The sequence below is a fragment of the Palaemon carinicauda genome, chromosome 38 (assembly GCF_036898095.1).
Source record: "Palaemon carinicauda isolate YSFRI2023 chromosome 38, ASM3689809v2, whole genome shotgun sequence".
NCBI classification, from domain to species: Eukaryota; Metazoa; Arthropoda; class Malacostraca; order Decapoda; family Palaemonidae; genus Palaemon; species Palaemon carinicauda.
Window position 1 is genome coordinate 31,244,592 of NC_090762.1, and position 20,872 is coordinate 31,265,463.

Sequence of the window (20,872 nt, forward strand, 5' to 3'; positions counted from 1 at the left end):
GCCAGGAAGTTGTTCACAAACAAACAAATACACAAACTAGGGGTAAAACATAACCTTCTTCTAACTCCGTTGGCGTAGGTAATAAGCAGATACAACTAATAATATTAGTACTTTTGTTATTTATATGGTTGTTCCAGCAATATTTGCTAATGTAGAGACCTGGAGTGAAATAAGAGATAAAGATATTAAAGACCTGTAAAACCTACAGCACAAAATAACAAGAAATATGTATGAACAACCATCAAGTACCCCAAACAAGGGCATCTTGGCAGAAGTTTCATTAACTTTCATGAAAAGAGATGAATCAGAGAATCCCAATGGAAAGCGCTGGAATAGCAGCATTGAAAAAAAAATGAAAATGTAGAATGAAAATAGGAGAAATAAGAAATTTTGGGGAAAGGCCCATAAAAAATGAAAATGTAGAATGAAAATGGGAGAAAAAAGAAATTTTGGAGGAAAGGTACCTGAAAAGAAAAGAAAGGGGTAGAAATTGGGATTCATAGGCCTTACACCAATGAAATGGATATGGATAAGGCAATCCTTATACTGAAAGCAAGGTTTAATATGCTCAAACTAAAAACAAATTCCTGGGGAAAAATGCACTGATGATATATGTGATCTTTGGGAGGAAGAAGATAATACAGAACATTTAATTTTAAGACCGAAATTAGGAAAGTTTAAGAACAAGATATAAGAGTGTATGAGTTGCAAAATCCTGGTAGGGAGCTGGTTGTTTACATAAATAAGGTCATGAATCTAAATGACAAGTTTAAAGATATCAAATTTACCACAATAGGTTACCAAAAACTGTTAATAATGTATTATCCCAATTGATTTCAAGATAGAATGAGATAAAATTAAAACTGGAGATTTTCATTAAGACTTTTAATGGTTACAGGAAAAGAACTCAATGACAGTACTGTGTATAAGCTTAGAAGCTTTGTCCTTATCTATTAATTAATAGTGTTCGCTAACTAATATAATATATATATATATATATATATATATATATATATATATATATATATATATATATATATACACACACATATATATATATATATATATATATATATATATATATATATATATATATATATATATATATATATATATATATATATATATACATATACACACACACACACACACACGCACACACATATATATATATATATATATATATATATATATATATATATATATATATATATATATATATATATATATATATATATATGTGTGTGTGTGTGTGTGTGTGTGTGTGTGTAATCCTTTTTAATAGATGTTATGCGATCATCATCGTTGTGAATAATAATAATAATAATAATTAAGTAAAGGCAAGCTCGGTCAACATGTGCCCCGATAGTAATCTCAAATTCCCGTGAATGTAGGCGACGAATGAGCCTGTACTGACACCAGGTCGTTTCCTTCCGGAAAAACAAAACCATTTTCACGTCGCAGTTTGGTACGAAGTCATTTTATGGCCTGGGCTGGGGTAGGGTTTCAATAAGACCACCAATCGTTGTAGTAAAAAAAAAAAAAAAGTTGGTTATTTTATTTGTACTTCTGTTTTCTCGGTAATAGTATTTTAAAGCGAAAGGATTTTATGTTGCTGTGGAAAGCAGTAATAAAAGTTAAAACCTCAATCTTCAGAGAACACAGATTAACCCCCATAGTTGCATTTATGTCAGATTAAAAGAAAGAAAAAAAACATAACAGACTATAAGCCTATCAATTTCTTAATGGAAATGGACAGCTTGTTTTATTAGATGATAATCTAGTTACTTTGAAGTCTTACCTAAAATGCGTGTTAAAAATAATAAAGCGGATTTTTCAAGGAAAAGAAAGTGAGCAACTTCATGGCATTTGGATATAGAATACTATACATTTCTGATTGCCGACTTCAGGGGAATTTGACGCTAGTCCTTGGGTCCATGTCTAGGGGTAAGAAATTCCCAGAAATGTCATATCGAATCAACAGTAGGACATTGCCAAACGTAGGATGTATTTGTTGATATTGTTTATTTCGTTATGAAAAAGGGCTTTAGATGTGATTTAGTAATTCACATCTAGAGAATCATTTAAATATGATGGATTTCAATGCCTTAATCTACTGACAAAGGTAAATGGATGTTTACGCAATGTTTAAAAATGTTTTCCGAAAAGGCGAACGCATGGCAGCCCGGCGGCGAGCTTGTCTAGGTCTAGGAAAGCGTATCCGCCGTAGTTGAGTATTTGCCAGTGTCACATCAATTCAGGCCTCTTATTGATCTAGTATCTAAAGACTTTAATAATCCCGAAGGCGTTTTAACGCAGGTGAAACCGCTACCATGGCTGGGGCCATCATCGAAAACCTAAGCGGGAAGAAATTGGGCATCTTGATAGGAATCTTAATGATATGTCAGTTCCTGTGCTTTCTTGTGGGAGGATTGATCGGTGAGTCTGCCTTACGGGGTAACAAACAACAAAGGGACCGCCGATAGGAACCCCTGAATTTACCCTGATTATGATGATGTCATGCGGCGGTGTCCCTTCCCTGTGGTTCCTAATCTTTGAGTCTATAGTAGAAGAGTAAAGAATTTTTGTATGACATTTTGATCAACGCAAACCACTCGATTTTTAGATCAAACCTTTAGAAAAATCATTTTCACGGGAGCTGATTTGGACGTCTGATCAAATTAAACACTGAAATGATAGAAATTTACTGCCAAGATTATGTGAACGATTATTTGTATGTATTTTTTTTTTATTTTATCATTTGAAATTTACGTAGTTTATGGTAAAATGCTAATAATTTTGTAACAGTAAATAATCTAACCTACACTCTTGCATTTGATAATTATTATTGGGGAAATTAGCATTTGAAGCAGTAGTTAACTACAGTATTTATGAAACAATTATCGACCTTTGAATATTATCCTCACTTTAGTCTGCACATTGTAAAAAATTAGTCGTTTAAAAATTTTTCCAAAGTATGGTCAATGCTAAGTACTGAAAATGAGTAATACTTATAAAAGTTATATATTGAGCATTTGTAGGATGTTGGGTCACACTTCTAAACTTATAAGTCCTACCCTAACCTATCCAACCTAACTTAACATATCTTATCCTAACCTATTTAAAACAAAGTATATGGTGTGTCCAACCTGCTACAAACTACCCCATTAAATGTTCTCTTATCTAACATAGTCGTATACTATCCAACCCTTCCTTAAAGATAAGGCAGTGAGACTCACAGTGAAGCATCCCAACATAACTTGATTTAGGGTGCTGTTTAGGTAGGTCAACACACCCTAAACATTCTCCTACATTATGCAACAGAATCTCAACCTTCCTTAAGGCACTGTATCCTGCCTAACCATGGACTGTACTTCTCCATCCCATTTTAACATACTTTGTACTTATCTTAAATTTAACAATGACGAACTGTAGGAACTGGTGTTTGTTGATAATTTATTCATAATAGCAGACATAGAAGAAGGACTTCAAGATTAAGGGTTTTTAGCATGGAAAGGATTTGTAGAAAGGAAAGGATTGAAGATGAATATTGGAAAGAGCGAGCTTATGGGTAGTCATAAAGGACACGAACAACTAAACATTCAAGTGGAAGATGGTTCTGTGCTGAAACAAACAATGACATTAAGTACTTTGGATCAATGAAAACAGAAGAGGGCATTACTCAGAAAACTGATAGAGTGAAAATGGCATGGTGCAAATGGAGAGATGTAACTGGAGTTGTTCTAGACAAGAAAATGCCATCAAGACTCAAAATGAGGATCTGTTCTACCGTATGGTGCGCAAACTTTGGCACTTAAGAGAAAAGAGGAGGGACTTGGAAAGAACCGAGATGAGGAGGGTGAGATGAATTGCTGGAAAGGAGGGAAAGACGATATAAGAAGAATGTGTGGTATACGTAATTAAAAAGACTAAGGCTAGGGAAGCTCGTGGGAGATACTATGGCCATGTAGTAAGAAGGGAGTATGTGGAACAAATCAAGATCTCTAAGAATTTGCCCGTGAAGGGGAGGAGGACTGTAGGGGTGTCGCAGATCAGATGAATGGATGTGTTGAGGAGGGATATGGATGGGGTGGGACTGGAAGAAGAATATCCAAGGAAAGGAAATAGATGGAGGAAGTTGACTTGAATGGCCGACCGTGCTATACAGTGGGAGTAATAAGGTCGAAAGAAGATGAAAATGTATAAGAAATTCACATTAAGAATATTGTCTTTAACGAAGATAAAATACTGATTACTGTAGTTGAAATAAAGTCTGTTACTGTATATGTTTAAGTGGAATTTTAAATCTGAGATTGCAACTAGGTTGATAAATATGTAAAGAAGTTGTAATTATTGTATGCGATTTCACGAGTTCCTTACGAAAGTAATGTGACAAATTTCTACAGAAGTGATTGTCTTCTGTTTCATATAAAAGAATACATTTGACTGTGATTTATTGCACATTTATATTAATTTAGTGAGTGCTCTCAGCCTATATTTAACATTATATCAAATGCTGTATATCCTTATTACCTTATTAATTAGCCATGCTTCAGTATATATCATAAATAACAAGGCTTACGCTCAAAACGAAGGTTGGCTATAGTGTATAATGTTAGTTCAGGAATTGGATAACTACAATTCACATTCTCATACTAATTTATCAAATTCATTTTTCTGTAAGCCTTATTGAATATTTGTTTCTATACTAGCACAACCTTTTTGTCCTTAACATAAGAGATAGATGCTGTATCAGCAAAAGTGGAGTATTTAGTGAGAGAGCAGTCAGAGGTTGAGCCAACGCTCCTTGCCAACCTGTGACAAACCAGCCTCTCTTATTGCCGTGCACTTCACTACCTCGGTAGTTTACGAGGGCGCGCCTGTTCGTAATTACTCCTTAGTGCGCTCACACTCGCCCCGTTAGAACAATCAACTCTCGCTAGCAAGGACGACAGGTCATCTATTTGTGCTCGCCTTTTCTTGGGTACGCCCGGAAGGGATCATAAGCACACTCGTTCCCGCGCCGCCTCAGCGGGTGCTGCTCTGTTTACGAAGGATGCTCTTTGATTCACAAAACTGGTCAAGGCAGTGCCGCAGGCAGTTTCTGGACCGGCCCCAATAGCACCTGTTGTACCCCCAGCGAGTACCTCTCATATTCTTCTCAAGGTATCAAGAGTCCTCTGGAAAGGGCAGTCCATCTTCAGATCCAGATAGAGTAGCATTGCAGCAAGGGAAGCTCCTCTTCCTACTGCTCCTTATTGGTACCTGGACTCTAAGGCCTCCAACACCGGCATAGACCCTGAGTGGGAAAGTTTGGGTATTATCCCAATCAATCTCCAGAAGAGCAGAAACAGGCAACAGCAACCAACGCCTCCCCAGGGGATACGTTACATCCAAAGACTAGCAGGGTTTTTAGATCTTGTTCTTAGACAAGTATCGGCTTCCGTTAGTAGAAATTGTCCAACCAAAACCTTCTGCTTCTCCCTTGGAGGAGGTAGCAGTTCCTCCTCTCTTTTCTTCGAAGATTTCGTGACCTAAATGGGATACGAGGAAGGAATCTTCTCTCCTTGCGGCTTTCAGTTCAGCTCCGAGAGAGGAAGGGCACGATGACTCTTGCAAAGAACTGGACCTCGAAATCCGCAGAAAGGTGTTAATGGTTCGGCATCCTCCTCAGCAAGAGGCAAACATGGATCAGGTTGAAAAGTGCTCTATGTAGCTGCTTCGTGGTTGGACAACTGGTTGGTGTCAGTGGGGTATCATTTTAGGAGTGAGGACTTTTACTCAGAGTAAAAGAGGGAGGCTATGTCTATCCTTTTGTTCTCCGGGGCTAGAACTGTAGAGTTCATAATCCACAATATGGTCAAGCAGTAGATCAACTGGATTCGAAAAAACCGAGTCTGTGACTTCGTTGTCTCAAAATTCCAAAGGCATGTACTGAGGAGAGAACCGGTCAAGTTTGCCAATGCTTTGATGGAGGGTTCTTCACTCTTTAATGTGGAAGACATCAGGGCAGTTGCTGAACACTGGAAGAAGGTTAGTCATGACTCCCTCCTCCACTGGGCAATGATATTGTGCCCTTACTCCTCAGCACCACCTCGACAAAGATCGTCTCCACAAGATCGGGGAGAAGAGATGGTCTCATGCTCAACCCATCTATCGTTTAGGAAACAAGGCCACAAGCAGACCTTTCTTGCTAGAGGGTCAAGAGGCAGAGAAGGTAGACATGGGTGTGCCCAATGTGGGCAGGCATTCCTCTTATCCATCCACTGGTGGAAGGATGCCTACAGAGTAGGTGGCGGAGGTGGATGTTTCACGGAGCTGAACCTTGGTCAGTATCCATTCTCCGCGTGGGCTACAACGTCCCATTCACTCTCTTTCTTCCCATGTCATCACATTCCAACACAATGGGATCCACAAGGAAACGGGCCCTTAAGGCCAAAATTCAGACCATATTAGAGAAGGGAGCCCTCCAGGAGGTCCTAGATGGGTCCCCAGGCTTCTACAGTTGACTCTTTCTTGTAGAAAAGGCATCTGGAGGCTGGAGACCAGTCATCGATCTCTCCTCCCTGAAGGACTTTGTTCAACAGATTCCATTCAAGGTGGAGACTGCAGAAACAGTCAGACAAGCTGTCAGACCAAAGTACTTTATGATAACACTGGATTTAAAAGATGCACACTTCCAAGTCCCAATCCATCCATCATCAAGGAAGTACCTAAGATTCATCCTGAATAAAAAAATATACAATTTCAATGTGCTGTGGTTTGGCCTGTCCACAACCCCCGAGATTATTATTATTATTATTACTAGCCAAGCTACAACCCTAGTTTGGAAAGCAAGATGCTATAAGCCCAAGGGCTCCAACAGGGAAAAATATCCTGGTGAGGAAAGGAAATAGATAAACGATATGAGATAGAATTAACAATAAAATATTTTAAAAACAGTAACATCAAAACAGATATGTCATATATAAACTATAAAAAGACTCATGTCAGCCTGGTCAACATAAAAACATTTGCTCCAACTTTGAACTTTTGAAGTTCTACTGATTCAACTACCCGATTAGGAAGATCATTCCACAACTTGGTAACAGCTGGAATAAAACTTCTAGAATACTGTGTAGTATTGAGCCTCATGAGGGAGAAGGCCTGACTATTAGAATTAACTGCATGCCTAGTATTACAAACAGGATGGAACTGTTCAGGAAGATCTGAATGTAAAGGATGGTCAGAATTATGAAAAATCTTGTGCAACATGCATATGAACTAATTGAACGACGGTCCAAAGATTAATACCTAGATCAGGAATAAGAAAATTAAAAGACCAAAGGTTTCTGTCCAACAAATTAAGATGAGAATCAGCAGCTGAAGACCAGACAGGAGAACAATACTCGAAACAAGGTAGAATGAAATATTTAAATCACTTCTTCAGGATAGATTGATCACCAAAAATCTTAAAAGAGACTAAATTTTTTGTGCAATTGAAGAAGACACAGACCTGATGTGTTTTTCAAAAGTAAATTTGCTGTCAAGAATCATACCTGAAATTTTAAGAGAGTCATACTAAGTTAAAGAAATATTATCAATGCTGAGATCTGGATGTGTAGGAGCCACTGTCCTTGACCTACTTACAATCATACTTTGTGTTGTGTCAGGATTCAACTTTATACCCCATAATTTGCACCATGCACTAATTTTAGCTAAATCTCTATCAAGGGATTCAGCAACGCCAGATCTACATTCAGGAGATGGAATTGATGCAAAGAGAATAGCATTATCTGCATATGCAACAAGCTTGTTTTCTAGACCAAACCACATGTCATGTGTATATAAATTAGTATAAAAAGTAATGGGCCAAGAACATTCCCTGTGGAAAACCCATCAACAACAACTCTTTGAGATCTATTACTTAAAAAATAAATAATAATGCTAAGAAACAACTCACTCACTCACAACTGTTTGAGTTTGAAAACAAGGGCCTCATAATTAACACAGTCAAAGATAAGCACTAAACACAAGACCAATCATACGAACTTCCTGACCACAATCAAGGGATTTCTGTACAGGATTGGAGATTGTAAGAAGGGCATCACATGCTCCAAGGCCTTTACAAAAACCAATTTGCAAACTAGGGAATAGATGATTACCTTCAGCAAACCTATTAAAACGTTTTGCCATAAGATGTTCAAAAACTTTAGATAATATGGGAGTTATGGAAATTGGGTGGTAATCAGTTGGACTTGAGCTACCACAAACACATTTACAACAAACTTTTCATTTGTATCTACATGGGCTCACAAGAAAGGCATTCATCTATTAAGATACCTGGACCATTGCCTGATTCTAGCAGACTCGGTAGAGACTCTTCTCCAATATCGAGACAAGCATTTTGAGTTTTGCTTCAATCTGGGGATCGTTGTAAATCCCGAAAAGTCCTCTCTGCAACTATCTTGAAACTGGTATACCTTGGAATGCAAATAGACACTCAACTAGGCAATCTTTCCATCCATAACCAGAATAGAGAGACTAACGCAGACAACTCACTCATTTCTGATGCAAAACATGCTACCAGCATATCGGTGACCTCACCTGTTGAGGCACTTCACCTTCTTGGAGAATCTGGTTTCCAACAGCTATCTTAGCATTCATTCTCTCCAGTGGCAGTTGAAGATCTTTTGGTCCCAGCACAATGACCCTCCAAACCTCCAGGTTCCGATAGGGCCAGAGCATAAGACCTCAGGGGAGGTAGACCTTCTCTCTTCTCCCTTGAACTTGATGCTCTTCACATATGCATCAAAAGAAGGGTGGGGGCTCATCTGTTGCATCACTCAGCCTCTAAGACTATGGCACGAACCCAAGCAGCAGTGCCACATAAACCTCCTGGAAATGAGAGTAGCCATTCTGGCTCTCAAGCAATTCTAACAGCTCCTCCTTTCAGGACACTCCAAGGTGCTGATGAGTAACAACACCACAGTACAGTAGCGGCGTACGTAAACAAGCAAGGAGGTACCTTTTCTTATCAAGTATGCCATGTAGCTGAAGAAATCCTAAGATTGACAGACGACAACTCGATAGCCCTATCAGCCTGTTTCATCCTAGTCAAGAAAACATCCTGGCAGACAAACTGAGTGGTCTTTGAATCATCAGATAGCCAACATAGTCATAACTTTGTGGGGTTCGCCAACAATAGACATGTTCGTGATGCCCCTCCATCAGAAGTTTCTGGTGTACTGATTACCAGTACAAGATCCTCAGGCCTTTTGGCAAGATGTCCTCCAACATTAGTGGGACAAGCTGTACGTCTATGCGTTCCCTCCCCTTCTGCCTAGTAAGGAGGCTTCTTAGCAAAGTAACGGCATCTCAAGATCTATCGATAACCCTGGCAACATGCAGAGTGGTTTCCAGACCTTCTGCATCTGCTTACAGGTGTGCCTAGGGAGCTACCTCCACTTCCAGATCTAATCAGATTTACCACAAGGCAGTGGCTTCACTATATCTTCAAGCCTGGAGGTTATCCAGCATCTCTCTTGAAGAGACTTTTCGCTAGTTGCAAAAATGATGTCTGGATACCTCTTGGAGTCTTCTTCCACCGTCTATCAAGGGAAGTGGGTAATCTATTGTGGTTGGTGTCGTGGAAGGGGTATCACTCCTCTCGATGCCACTGTTGCAGGGATTGAAGAGTTCTTGTTATTCTTTGATGCTTAAGACGGTTTTGCTTTTCGTACTGGCCTCTGTAAAGATAGTCAGCGAGTTGCATGGTCTTTCTTATAATGACATCCATTCAAGGGGATGGGCGCACGTAACACTCAACAACCTGAGTTCGTTGCCAAGACTCAAAATCTAGCTGTAGTGGATCCTAGGTTCAGGTCCTTCTGGAATGAGTGTCTCTGTGCTGTAACCGATGACCCAGACTAATTGCTATTATGCCCTGTGACCGCTCTTAGGAGTTACCTTAAACGAACCAGGGAGCTTGCCCACACGTCAACAAACTGTTTGTGAGTACGGGCAGGGTCAAGAGGAGAGTCACCGGGAATACAATCTCTTCCTGGATTCATCAGGTCAATGATAGGGCCTTGAATCCAGACTCTCCTCCTCAAGGTTGTAAACTTAAAGCTCATGAGAGTCATCAGTACATCCCTAGCATTCAAGAAGATCTACTTTGCGGTGCAGATACTTTAGGCAGGTGTTTAGAAGAATCAGACAACCTTCACAACCACTACCTGCAAGATGCAACACACAGAAACCTGGGTGCAGTACCTTCTCCATAGGTCCTGTGGTGGCTGCACAAAATGTGATGTAAGACACCTCAGCTTCTGCAGGACAAGTATTAGTCAGTCGATGGCAAACGTTACTAGGGAGTTTGTCTAGATTGAATGATCGAGTGACTGGCCTTTTCTTCAACTTCCCCCGTCTTAGGGTACAGTACCTACGGAACTCGGCAAGCTGACCACCTCCATCTGCAGGTAAAAACCATATCCCTTGTATAACCTGATATATGGAATATATTTATGTCCCTGTCCTCCCTGCGAGGGGGACTTTAATACTCCAAGAATCTTTACCAGCTCAAGTCACAATGCCTAGTTCTCACACATCACACGGCATTGCCTAGGCTGTTGGCTTTCGCATACCTTAGAGACTTAGTGAGGTGTTAAGATACCTCTATTAAGCTCGTGGGAAGCACAGAGTCACACGCCAGGTTATTGTACTAGCAATAGGGTTTGTATTAGGTGTTGGAACAATTTCCTAACTACTGTATAGAAACCTTGAACTCTTTACTCATACTTGAGCTACCATCACCTATCCCCAAAAAGTGATGTGACATCACCGGTGTATGTGTGTGTGAGCGAGGTGGCTGGTCTACCACCACTAGCGGTGGGTGGTTATACCTCGGCAAAAGTTTGTGGTTAGTTTCAGCTTTTGTCGAAATATATTATTATTATTACTATCTTAGCTACAACCGTAATTGGAAAAGCAGGATGCTATAAGCCCAAGGGCTCCAACAGGGTAAAATAGTCCAGTGAGGAAAGGAAATACTGTAATGAAATAAACAAACTACAAGAGAAGTAGTTAACAATTGAAATAAAATATTTTGAGAACAATAATAATGTTAAAATAGATCTTTCTTATATAAACTATAAAAATTTCAAAAAAATAACAGAAAGAAAAATAAGATAGAATAGTGTGCCCAAGTGTACCCTCAAGCAAGAGACCTCTACCCCAAGACAGTAGAAGACCATAGTACAGAGGCTATGGCACTACCCAAGATTAGAGAACAATGGGTTGATTTTGGAGTGTCCTACTAGAAGAACTGCTTACCTTAGCTAAAGAGTCTCTACCCTTGTCAAGAGGAAAGTAGCCACTAAACAACTACAGTGCAGTAGTTAACCCCTTGGATTCTTAGAGTTGTCAGGTGTATGAGTACAGAAGAGAATGTGGAAGTAGGCCACACTATTCAGCGTATGTGTAGGCGAAGGAAAATTGACCTGTAACCAGAGAGAGAGGGATCCTATGTAGTACTGTCTGGCCAGTCAAAGGACTTAATAACTCCCTAGCAGTAGTCTCAATAGGTGGCTGGTCCCCTTGTCAACCTACTACCTAAAAAGTAAATAGCTTAAGATTTGTATAGTTAGGAAAAATACAAATCACTTTCAAATTTATCATTTTAAAAGACTCGGGTTTGCATACCTAAGAAAAGTATAAATTACTTTTAAAATTTGTTTCTGAGATCTATTGTATACTGATTTTACATTGTATTTAAATTTTGTTTCCATAGTTTTGCAACTTTTCAACTAAAATTATATCTTTCAGCTCCTGCTCCATCATCTTCCATGTTAGTGTTGGGAACAAAGTGCATTGACAAGAACTATGAGAGTGACAAGTGGTATTGGATCCGTGGCAAGCACATATGTAGGAGCATTCAGAACAACAATGATCCTGTTATTCAGGAGCAGCATATTACAGCAAACAACATTATCTTCACCTTTCAGGTATGGAGACTTGCTTTGACTCCTGTGTTTATCCTTATGGTTCTTTTTGTTTTTGAAATTATCTTCTATAGTTGTGTTGTACAGATACTTGCTTTGACTCTTGTGTTTATGCATATGGTTCTTTTTGTTTTTGAAATTATCTTCTATAGTTGTGTTGTACAGATTTTAACGCTTCATTACTGTATTCTTTATTATTGACATGAATTACTAGAAATTCTTTTGTTACTGATGCACTACATGAAAATAGACTTAAGAAAATAAATATAAGTACAGTATGTGATATCTTTTGATTAGCATACAAAACCAGGCCTAAGTCCTGTAGTGAAATAGCTTTTCTCATATTAATCTACATAATGGTAATTGGTGGTAAAAGTCCAGCCTGGATTGCTTCCGGTCATAGATATTTATTTACTCATGATCTTTGAAAAGGGGGATTGCTTAGTGATTGTATTCTTTTGCCTGTTATTCAGTGCAGGTATTTCTCTGGGTGTGCTCCGCTTCCATCTCTCCTGTGCTACGAGACCATGAATGATCATGAGAATGTGTGTTTTTTTTTTTTTTTTTAATGAGTGGGCATTGGTATTTGTTATTAGGCAATAAGCCTCCTTTTATGGTTGACAAATTTTAAGTTATTATAAGGTAGCGGGTTTGTTTCTAAAGTAATAATTGCTTCTTAAAAGATTCAATTTTTCAATGGGCTCTTTGAAGAAACACTGTTTGCTGTGACTATGGTGCATTTTTCATCATTATTCATGCTTGCTTTACTTGAATAATCAGCACATTATGATAATTAATACTATACACTCACTATAGTGTATCTTGTAGCCTCCTTTTGGGGTATGAATTATTTTACAGTTTTAGAAGACTCCTAAACAAACTTAGCCTGTAAGGATGGGGTGTTTCATGAAAGTAAACTTGATTTATATTTTTTTTATCTAAGGATTTTGATTCTTTGATTATGAACTTGCAAATCTTAACTGTAACTGATATCATGGTATAAAACACATTTATTTGTTTGTCCCAACAGCCATATTCAAGTTTTAGTAACACTGATAATGGGCAGTAAAGAAGAGGGGCGAGTGATGTCCTCAGGTTGTGGGCTATTTATCCTGTCCCACACAACCTAGACATTACCTCTTTAGTCAAGTAATGTGAAAGTGAATAAAAAGATTCCTGGTAAGACTATTTCTTTGGGCGACTGGGTATAGGGTATCGTGAGCACTTTGCACAAAAGTATGTTATAATTAGTTGTTGGTTGAGGGGATTTATAAAAATAAATTTTATTAACATTGTTTATTTGGATTTTTTCCCCAATCATATTTCACATTATTTAGATTTTGAAGAGGTTAGCTTATCGTTATTTCACATGTATATAATTTTTTTTTCTATTTTAACCAACAGATTCCTAATCCTAAAGATGGCAAGGTGCTGGACTATTCCAGGTGGCAACAGAATCTCATCGCAATTTTAACGGTGGATGTTCTTTATGATGAGGATGAGCAAGTCGGTAGGGTTTTTGTGTTAAAAGTTCATATGATACGTGTGTGGCATAAAAAATGTGTGTATTGTAGTTTGCTTTAACATTGGTATTTACTCCTTATTGTGTATAAGTTTTGCTGATGCCATTAATGTTACAAAAGTGTGAAAATGGTTATTTAACAAAGCTTGTCTTTAGATACAACTTAGTTATGTATTCATTTACCATATATTCCGAATCTAAAATTGAAACATATTGGCTAAAATTTCCCTAAGATTTACAAATTAAGTCAAATCAGTAATTGAATATAGTGTAAACTGGTTTGACAATTACACAGTAGTGTTACATTTTTTTTTTTGTTTATTCAAATACATTGTATTTTAGACAGTTTGTATATTCTGAAAGTAGTCTTAGATATATCATTATACTATACTATTATTCTAAAAGTTTTGTATATAATGAACCACAACAGAAAATTGTTATATTTGTAAATATGTTTTAGGTATTCTTTTCCTTTTCTTTTTACTATTTCCATTGTATTATGGCTGAAGTATAGAATGAAATACTTTATTGGAGGTATATATTTACAGATCCTGATGCTGTGCTAACCTTAGAAGCTCGTCTTGGTTACCGAAATAGGGGCGATCCAGACAACAAATGGACAGAATATGCATCTTCGGTTGAACAGAGGCGACTTGATTGTAGCATAGAGTCAGCAAACCGTAAGCCAGGATACATGTATAGTTGCACCCATGTTCCTCTGTTTGAATTGGGGTCATTACATCATGACTTCTATCTCTTAAATGTTCGTTTGCCCATAAGAACAGAAGAGGAGATGGAAAAGGGTTTAGCCCCCATCAATTATGGAATTGGGCATTTGGCTGATTTATGGGTGGTAGTAAGTATTAGAGTTTCTTTTGCTTCTGTTTTTACTCTATATAAGCTTGATATTCCAAACACCTCACCATTTTAATGTCGAAAATGTTTTGACTTAGTGTACAATTCTATACTGTATTACATTGCCTCTGGCAATACATTAATGAAGATATATTCATAAGTTAAGTTTTGTTTAGAATTTTTTTTTTATTTCAGTTTATTCACCAAAATGGTGGTTTCACAAAGGTATGGGTTTCACTGAAGACAATTTTCTTCCCAACCATTGTTGCTATCATGATCTGGTTCTGGCATCGTGTTTCCCAACTGTCACGGCCACCTGCTCTTCTTGAGTACATGCTTATGCTGCTTGGAGTTGCTTTGACTGTATTGAATTGTAAGTAGTTTCTTGTGTCAACTGAAAAGGTGCTCTAGAGATTTAAACTTTACTTCCTAATATACTTGTTTGTTACCACGAATGGCTGGTTACCTGTGAGAGAGTAGATGCTCAAATTGATGGTTTTTGTCAATTACTTTGTAGTGATATTGTAACACTTTTAATCTATGTATGCTTTTAAATTTATTTCTTTGCTGTATATGCAAATACACTACTTTGTAAAGTATTCACTTTGAATTTAGTAGACCTAATTTGCATCAAATATTCTTAGGAAAAGCCTTTTCCCCTCACAGCAGTATTCTGACCTTCACCCAGAATGCTTAAGTATACCGTTAGTAAAATATTGCCAAAAATAGATTGTTGTGGCATGACATACAGTATACAGTAAGTTAATAGTTATTGGCTTTTTCATGCTAATCTGGATCTCATGTCTTGTGTACTTTTCAGTGTGTTTTCTTAGGGATTTTTATTTTTCTCCTTTCGTTATTCTGTCATCTGGCATGACCTGTTATAGTTTAAAGTAGAAATATGCAAACTCATTTTTTTGATATGGTTTACTTGGCTGCATTTTGCTCAGTCAAGAAGTTGGGTTATGCTTTAGCTTTAGACTTTATCTAATTGTGATACCACAGGCTTTGTATTGATAAGTTAAGTTGCTAGATATTTACATACATATACCAAAGGCACATCCCCCAATTTTGGGGGGTAGCCGACATCAACAAGAAACAAAAACAAAAAAGGGGACCTCTACTCTCTACGTTCCTCCCGCCTAACCAGGGACTCAGCCGAGTTCAGCTGGTACTGCTAGGGTGCCACAGCCCAACCTCCCACATTTCCACCACAGATGAAGCTTCATACTGCTGAGTCCCCTACTGCTGCTACCTCCGCGGTCATCTAAGGCACCGGAGGAAGCAGTAGGGCCTACCGGAACTGCGTCACAATTGCTCGCCATTCATTCCTATTTCTAGCACGCTCTCTTGCCTCTCTCACATCTATCCTCCTATCACCCAGAGCTTTCTTCACACCATCCATCCACCCAAACCTTGGCCTTCCTCTTGTACTTCTCCCATCAACTCTTGCATTCATCACCTTCTTTAGCAGACAGCCATTTTCCATTCTCTCAACATGGCCAAACCACCTCAACACATTCATATCCACTCTAGCCGCTAACTCATTTCTTACACCCGTTCTCTCCCTCACCACTTCGTTCCTAACCCTATCAACTCGAGATACACCAGCCATACTCCTCAGACACTTCATCTCAAACACATTCAATTTCTGTCTCTCCATCACTTTCATTCCCCACAACTCCGATCCATACATCACAGTTGGTACAATCACTTTCTCATATAGAACTCTCTTTACATTCATGCCCAACCCTCTATTTTTTACTACTCCCTTAACTGCCCCCAACACTTTGCAACCTTCATTGACTCTCTGACGTACATCTGCTTCCACTCCACCCTTTGCTGCAACAACAGACCCCAAGTACTTAAACTGATCCACCTCCTCAAGTAACTCTCCATTCAACATGACATTCAACCTTGCACCACCTTCACTTCTCGTACATCTCATAACCTTACTCTTACCCACATTAACTCTCAACTTCCTTCTCTCACACACCCTTCCAAATTCTGTCACTAGTCGGTCAAGCTTCTCTTCTGTGTCTGCTACCAGTACCGTATCATCCGCAAACAACAACTGATTTACCTCCCATGCATGATCATTCTCGCCTACCAGTTTTAATCCTCGTCCAAGCACTCGAGCATTCACCTCTCTCACCACTCCATCAACATACAAGTTAAACAACCACGGCGACATCACACATCCCTGTCTCAGCCCCACTCTCACCGGAAACCAATCGCTCACTTCATTTTCTATTCTAACACATGCTTTACTACCTTTGTAGAAACTTTTCACTGCTTGCAACAACCTTCCACCAACTCCATATAACCTCATCACATTCCACATTGCTTCCCTATCAACTCTATCATATGCTTTCTCCAGATCCATAAACGCAACATACACCTCCTTACCTTTTGCTAAATATTTCTCGCATATCTGCCTAACTGTAAAAATCTGATTCATACAACCCCTACCTCTTCTAAAACCACCCTGTACTTCCAAGATTGCATTTTCTGTTTTATCCTTAATCCTATTAATCAGTACTCTACCATACACTTTTCCAACTACACTCAACAAACTAATACCTCTTGAATTACAACACTCATGCACATCTCCCTTACCCTTATATAGTGGTACAATACATGCACAGACCCAATCTACTGGTACCATTGACAACACAAAACACACATTAAACAATCTCACCAACCATTCAAGTACAGTCACACCCCCTTCCTTCAACATCTCAGCTTTCACACCATCCATACCAGATGCTTTTCCTACTCTCATTTCATCTAGTGCTCTCCTCACTTCCTCTATTGTAATCTCTCTCTCATTCTCATCTCCCATCACTGGCACCTCAACACCTGGAACAGCAATTATATCTGCCTCCCTATCATCCTCAACATTCAGCAAACTTTCAAAATATTCCGCCCACCTTTTCCTTGCCTCCTCTCCTTTTAACAACCTTCCATTTCCATCTTTCACTGTCTCTTCAATTCTTGCGCCGGCCTTCCTTACTCTCTTCACTTCTTTCCAAAACTTCTTCTTATTCTCTTCATATGACTGACCCAGTCCCTGACCCCACCTCAGGTCAGCTGCCCTCTTTGCCTCACGTACCTTGCGCTTTACTTCCACCTTTTTCTCTCTATATTTTACATACTTCTCTATACTATTACTCTGCAGCCATTCTTCAAAAGCCCTCTTTTTCTCTTCCACTTTTACCTTCACTCCTTCATTCCACCATTCACTGCCCTTCCTCATGCTGCCTCCTACGACCTTCTTGCCACATACATCACTTGCAATCCCAACAAAATTTTCTTTTGCTAACTTCCACTCCTCCTCTAAATTACCAGTTTCTCTTACTCTCACCTCGTCATATGCCATTTTCAACCTTTCCTGATATTTACTTTTTACCCCCGGTTTTATTAGCTCTTCAACCCTCACTAGCTCCCTTTTACATCCACCTACTCTATTCCCCCACTCTTTTGCTACAACTAATTTTCCTTCCACCAAAAAATGATCAGACATACCGTTAGCCATACCCCTAAACACGTGCACGTCTTTCAATCTTCCAAACATTCTTTTCGTTATCAACACATAATCCATTAATGCCCTTTCTACTACTCTTCCATTTGCCACTCTTACCCATGTATACTTATTTTTATCTTTCTTTTTAAAAAAGCTAGCACTTATTACCATCTCTTGTTCAACACACATATCTACCAGTCTCTCACCACTCTCATTTTCACCTGGTACGCCATACTTTCCAATGACACCTTCTACCTCTCCAGCGCCCACTCTAGCATTTAAGTCACCCATAACAACTACATAATTCCTTCTACCCAGTCCTTCTACACACCTAGTTAATTCATTCCAGAACTCATTCCGCTCTCCTTCACTTTTTTCACTACCTGGCCCATACGCACTGACAAACGCCCAACATTCCCTACCCAACCTAACCCTTACCCACATTAACCTAGATGATATCTCCTTCCATTCCACTACTTTACCTGTCATCCATTCACTCAGCAATAAAGCCACACCCTCTCTCGCTAGATATTTGGTATCAGAAATTCTAAAATGTTTTCATATTTATAATTGGCAAAACTTTGCCTTAATGTATTTCATGGGAATGCTTAAGTGTCTTGTCCCCTTTGGAGATAATGTTATTTGGGTACCTAAAAGTTCTTTGCGCCTTTAGTTCCTGCTACTTTCCACTACTTTGCTCTCTGAATTTTAGTTGTCCATCTATTCCTTTCGGTCGTTTCCTATTCAGCCATCCAGCCTCTCTTACTTTATTTCAATCCTATTTTCACCTCATTTGAATTGGATTATCTGAATTAGTAGTCTCAGACGAAATTAAAATCATAAGTACTGTAACACCTTAACCCTTTTACCCCCAGGCTATTTGGTCATTTTTTTTCCAGCACATTTTGCTGTATATTTTTTTTAAATTGCTCTAAAAGCCTTAATTTTTGTCATAGAGAGGTCAGGTTGGTCTCATTCTCTTGGAAAATGCCTGAATTTTCTCAAAAAATTATCAAAAATGTGAAATTTTTTTTTTATAGCATTTTTTTGCATGGACGTACCAGTACGTCCATGGGGGTAAAGGGATGGCTTTTGTGAAACGTACCAGTACGTCCTTTGGGGGTAAAAGGGTTAAATATAATGTGGGAATGCTTTTGCAAGCGTAAGGGTTTAAAGTGTATATAATAGATATTTGTTAAACTTTAGAATGACATTTCCACTGTAAAATATGATCCAATTATCCAAAAATATCTTTTCGTACTAGCTTGTGTGTTGAGTTCACTGTAATGCAATTATTTATGGTTAGAATTTAAATTATATGAATTAAATTCATTAGTATTAAATGAGATCATGTTTATCATATTGGATGTAATGAAGGCAACTGTTTGGAAGCACCTGTGTGTGATCAAATATAAAAAATCTAGTGTCAAGGGACAGATTCCTGTTTAGCCCCTGGTTTCCATTGGTAAATGATCTCAGACTTTTCTATTGTATAAAAACAAGGTGAAGTTAGTACTAAAGTTTATTGTCTTGAAAAGCAAAAACTATGTTATAATGTAGTGTATTAAACAAAGCTTTAGCCGCATTTGCGTGTGAAAGAGTAAACCAGAACTTAACACTTTTAGCTAATATCAGTATTAAGCCAAAATGTTGGGAAAATTATTTTAAATCTAGCAAAGTTTTATAAAACTTATTTTTCAAGTACTATAAATATGACTGAATGAGTAATTAGTTCTTACACATCATACAAACCTTTCCCACCTTTATCGCTACATTAATGGGTTGGTTGATGAACCAGGCATAGTTATACATCACACAAACCACTTTAATTAGGGAGATTATTTTAGCTTGAGCTGGAATTAGTCATCAAAGTTAGATAACAAGTGGTTATCCAACCCACCCGCTTTCCAGTCTGAAATTCCTCACTTTTGTTTCGGCAGTTGTTAAGTACACATGTACAGAGGGCTCCTTACAAAACTTTATAATTTTCTTTTTCTTCTTGAGGAAGTGAATAAATTCTAGTAATGTAATAGAAGCAAAAAGTTCATGTTTACTTTAGGGAGGTGGACATTGCAACCGGTTTATGGTGAACGCAGCTGTGGATTCACACTCCCTCTTTGCACTTTGTAGGGGGGCATGACTGTTTACAGTCATCCCTGAGTCTCTAGTGAAGTTCGTGGCCTCTAGTGCAGAATTTATATATACTATATATATATTTATGTATGTATGCATATATATATTTTTTATTATATTTGCTATTTTATTTATTTTTATTTTATTTATTTTTATTTTATTTAAATGGCGTGGATATTTCCACATTCGTTATCACTGCCTGTTATGTTAGATGGGAGAAGTGATCACAGTTGGGAGGTATTTGCATGCAAAGCTATCTGTGAGAGTATTGGATGATCTCTGCCATCCCGAAGATGGTTTGGACCTTTTTAGCGGAACTATTCTCAAGGGTTGGGTCATCGGAATCTGGGGGGGTCAAATCCTTGAGGTGGGACTCTTGTCTTCTGGTCAGAAGCCCATGATTACAGATATGGGGAGGATGATTCCATATTTTCTTGATCTCAGTTCTAACAGGTGGGTTTAGCTTACTCCTGTGCCTCTATATCTGTTTTGGTGCTATTCTTCGAGTAGGGTATGGAGTGAACCATCTGAGAAGTATACTCTTGTTGTGCCTATAGTGGAGAATGCAAATTTCCTTTTCAAGGTATGATACTTTCTTAATTTTCTCAAGGAGGTAAACCAACCAACAACAAAAACAAACTAAACACGGCCCTTTGGTATGGATCCTGCTGACGACGACTTCCCCCTCCCCAAAATAGGCTGAACCCCGCCCCCCCCCCCCCCCCCCCTTCTGCACTATTGACGACCTCTGGTAATTCTGTTGCTGACTTAAAAACAAAAAAGACCACTCCAATATTCAGAAATTAAGAGGCATTCATATATATATTTTTCCAATAAGGTGTCATTATGAAGCAT

At 38.4% G+C, this 20,872-nt stretch overlaps 2 protein-coding genes across 5 annotated transcripts in view; one reads left to right on the top strand and one right to left on the bottom strand.

Annotated features, from left to right (window-relative positions):
* Positions 1 to 20,872, bottom strand: part of LOC137630524 (SCY1-like protein 2) — a 332,551-nt gene that overhangs the window by 146,739 nt on the left and 164,940 nt on the right. The window lies entirely within an intron of this gene.
* Positions 2,186 to 20,872, top strand: part of wls (Wnt ligand secretion mediator) — a 64,414-nt gene continuing 45,727 nt past the window's right edge. For 2 of the 3 annotated variants that reach the window (XM_068362036.1, XM_068362037.1), the window contains exons 1-5: positions 2,186 to 2,439; positions 11,806 to 11,984; positions 13,386 to 13,491; positions 14,052 to 14,359; positions 14,554 to 14,731. In XM_068362036.1, coding sequence (XP_068218137.1) covers positions 2,334 to 2,439; positions 11,806 to 11,984; positions 13,386 to 13,491; positions 14,052 to 14,359; positions 14,554 to 14,731 — 877 coding nt within the window. In that variant the 5' untranslated portion in view covers positions 2,186 to 2,333. The remainder of the gene's footprint in view (positions 2,440 to 11,805; positions 11,985 to 13,385; positions 13,492 to 14,051; positions 14,360 to 14,553; positions 14,732 to 20,872) is intronic. The other variant, XM_068362038.1, reaches the window with a different exon arrangement.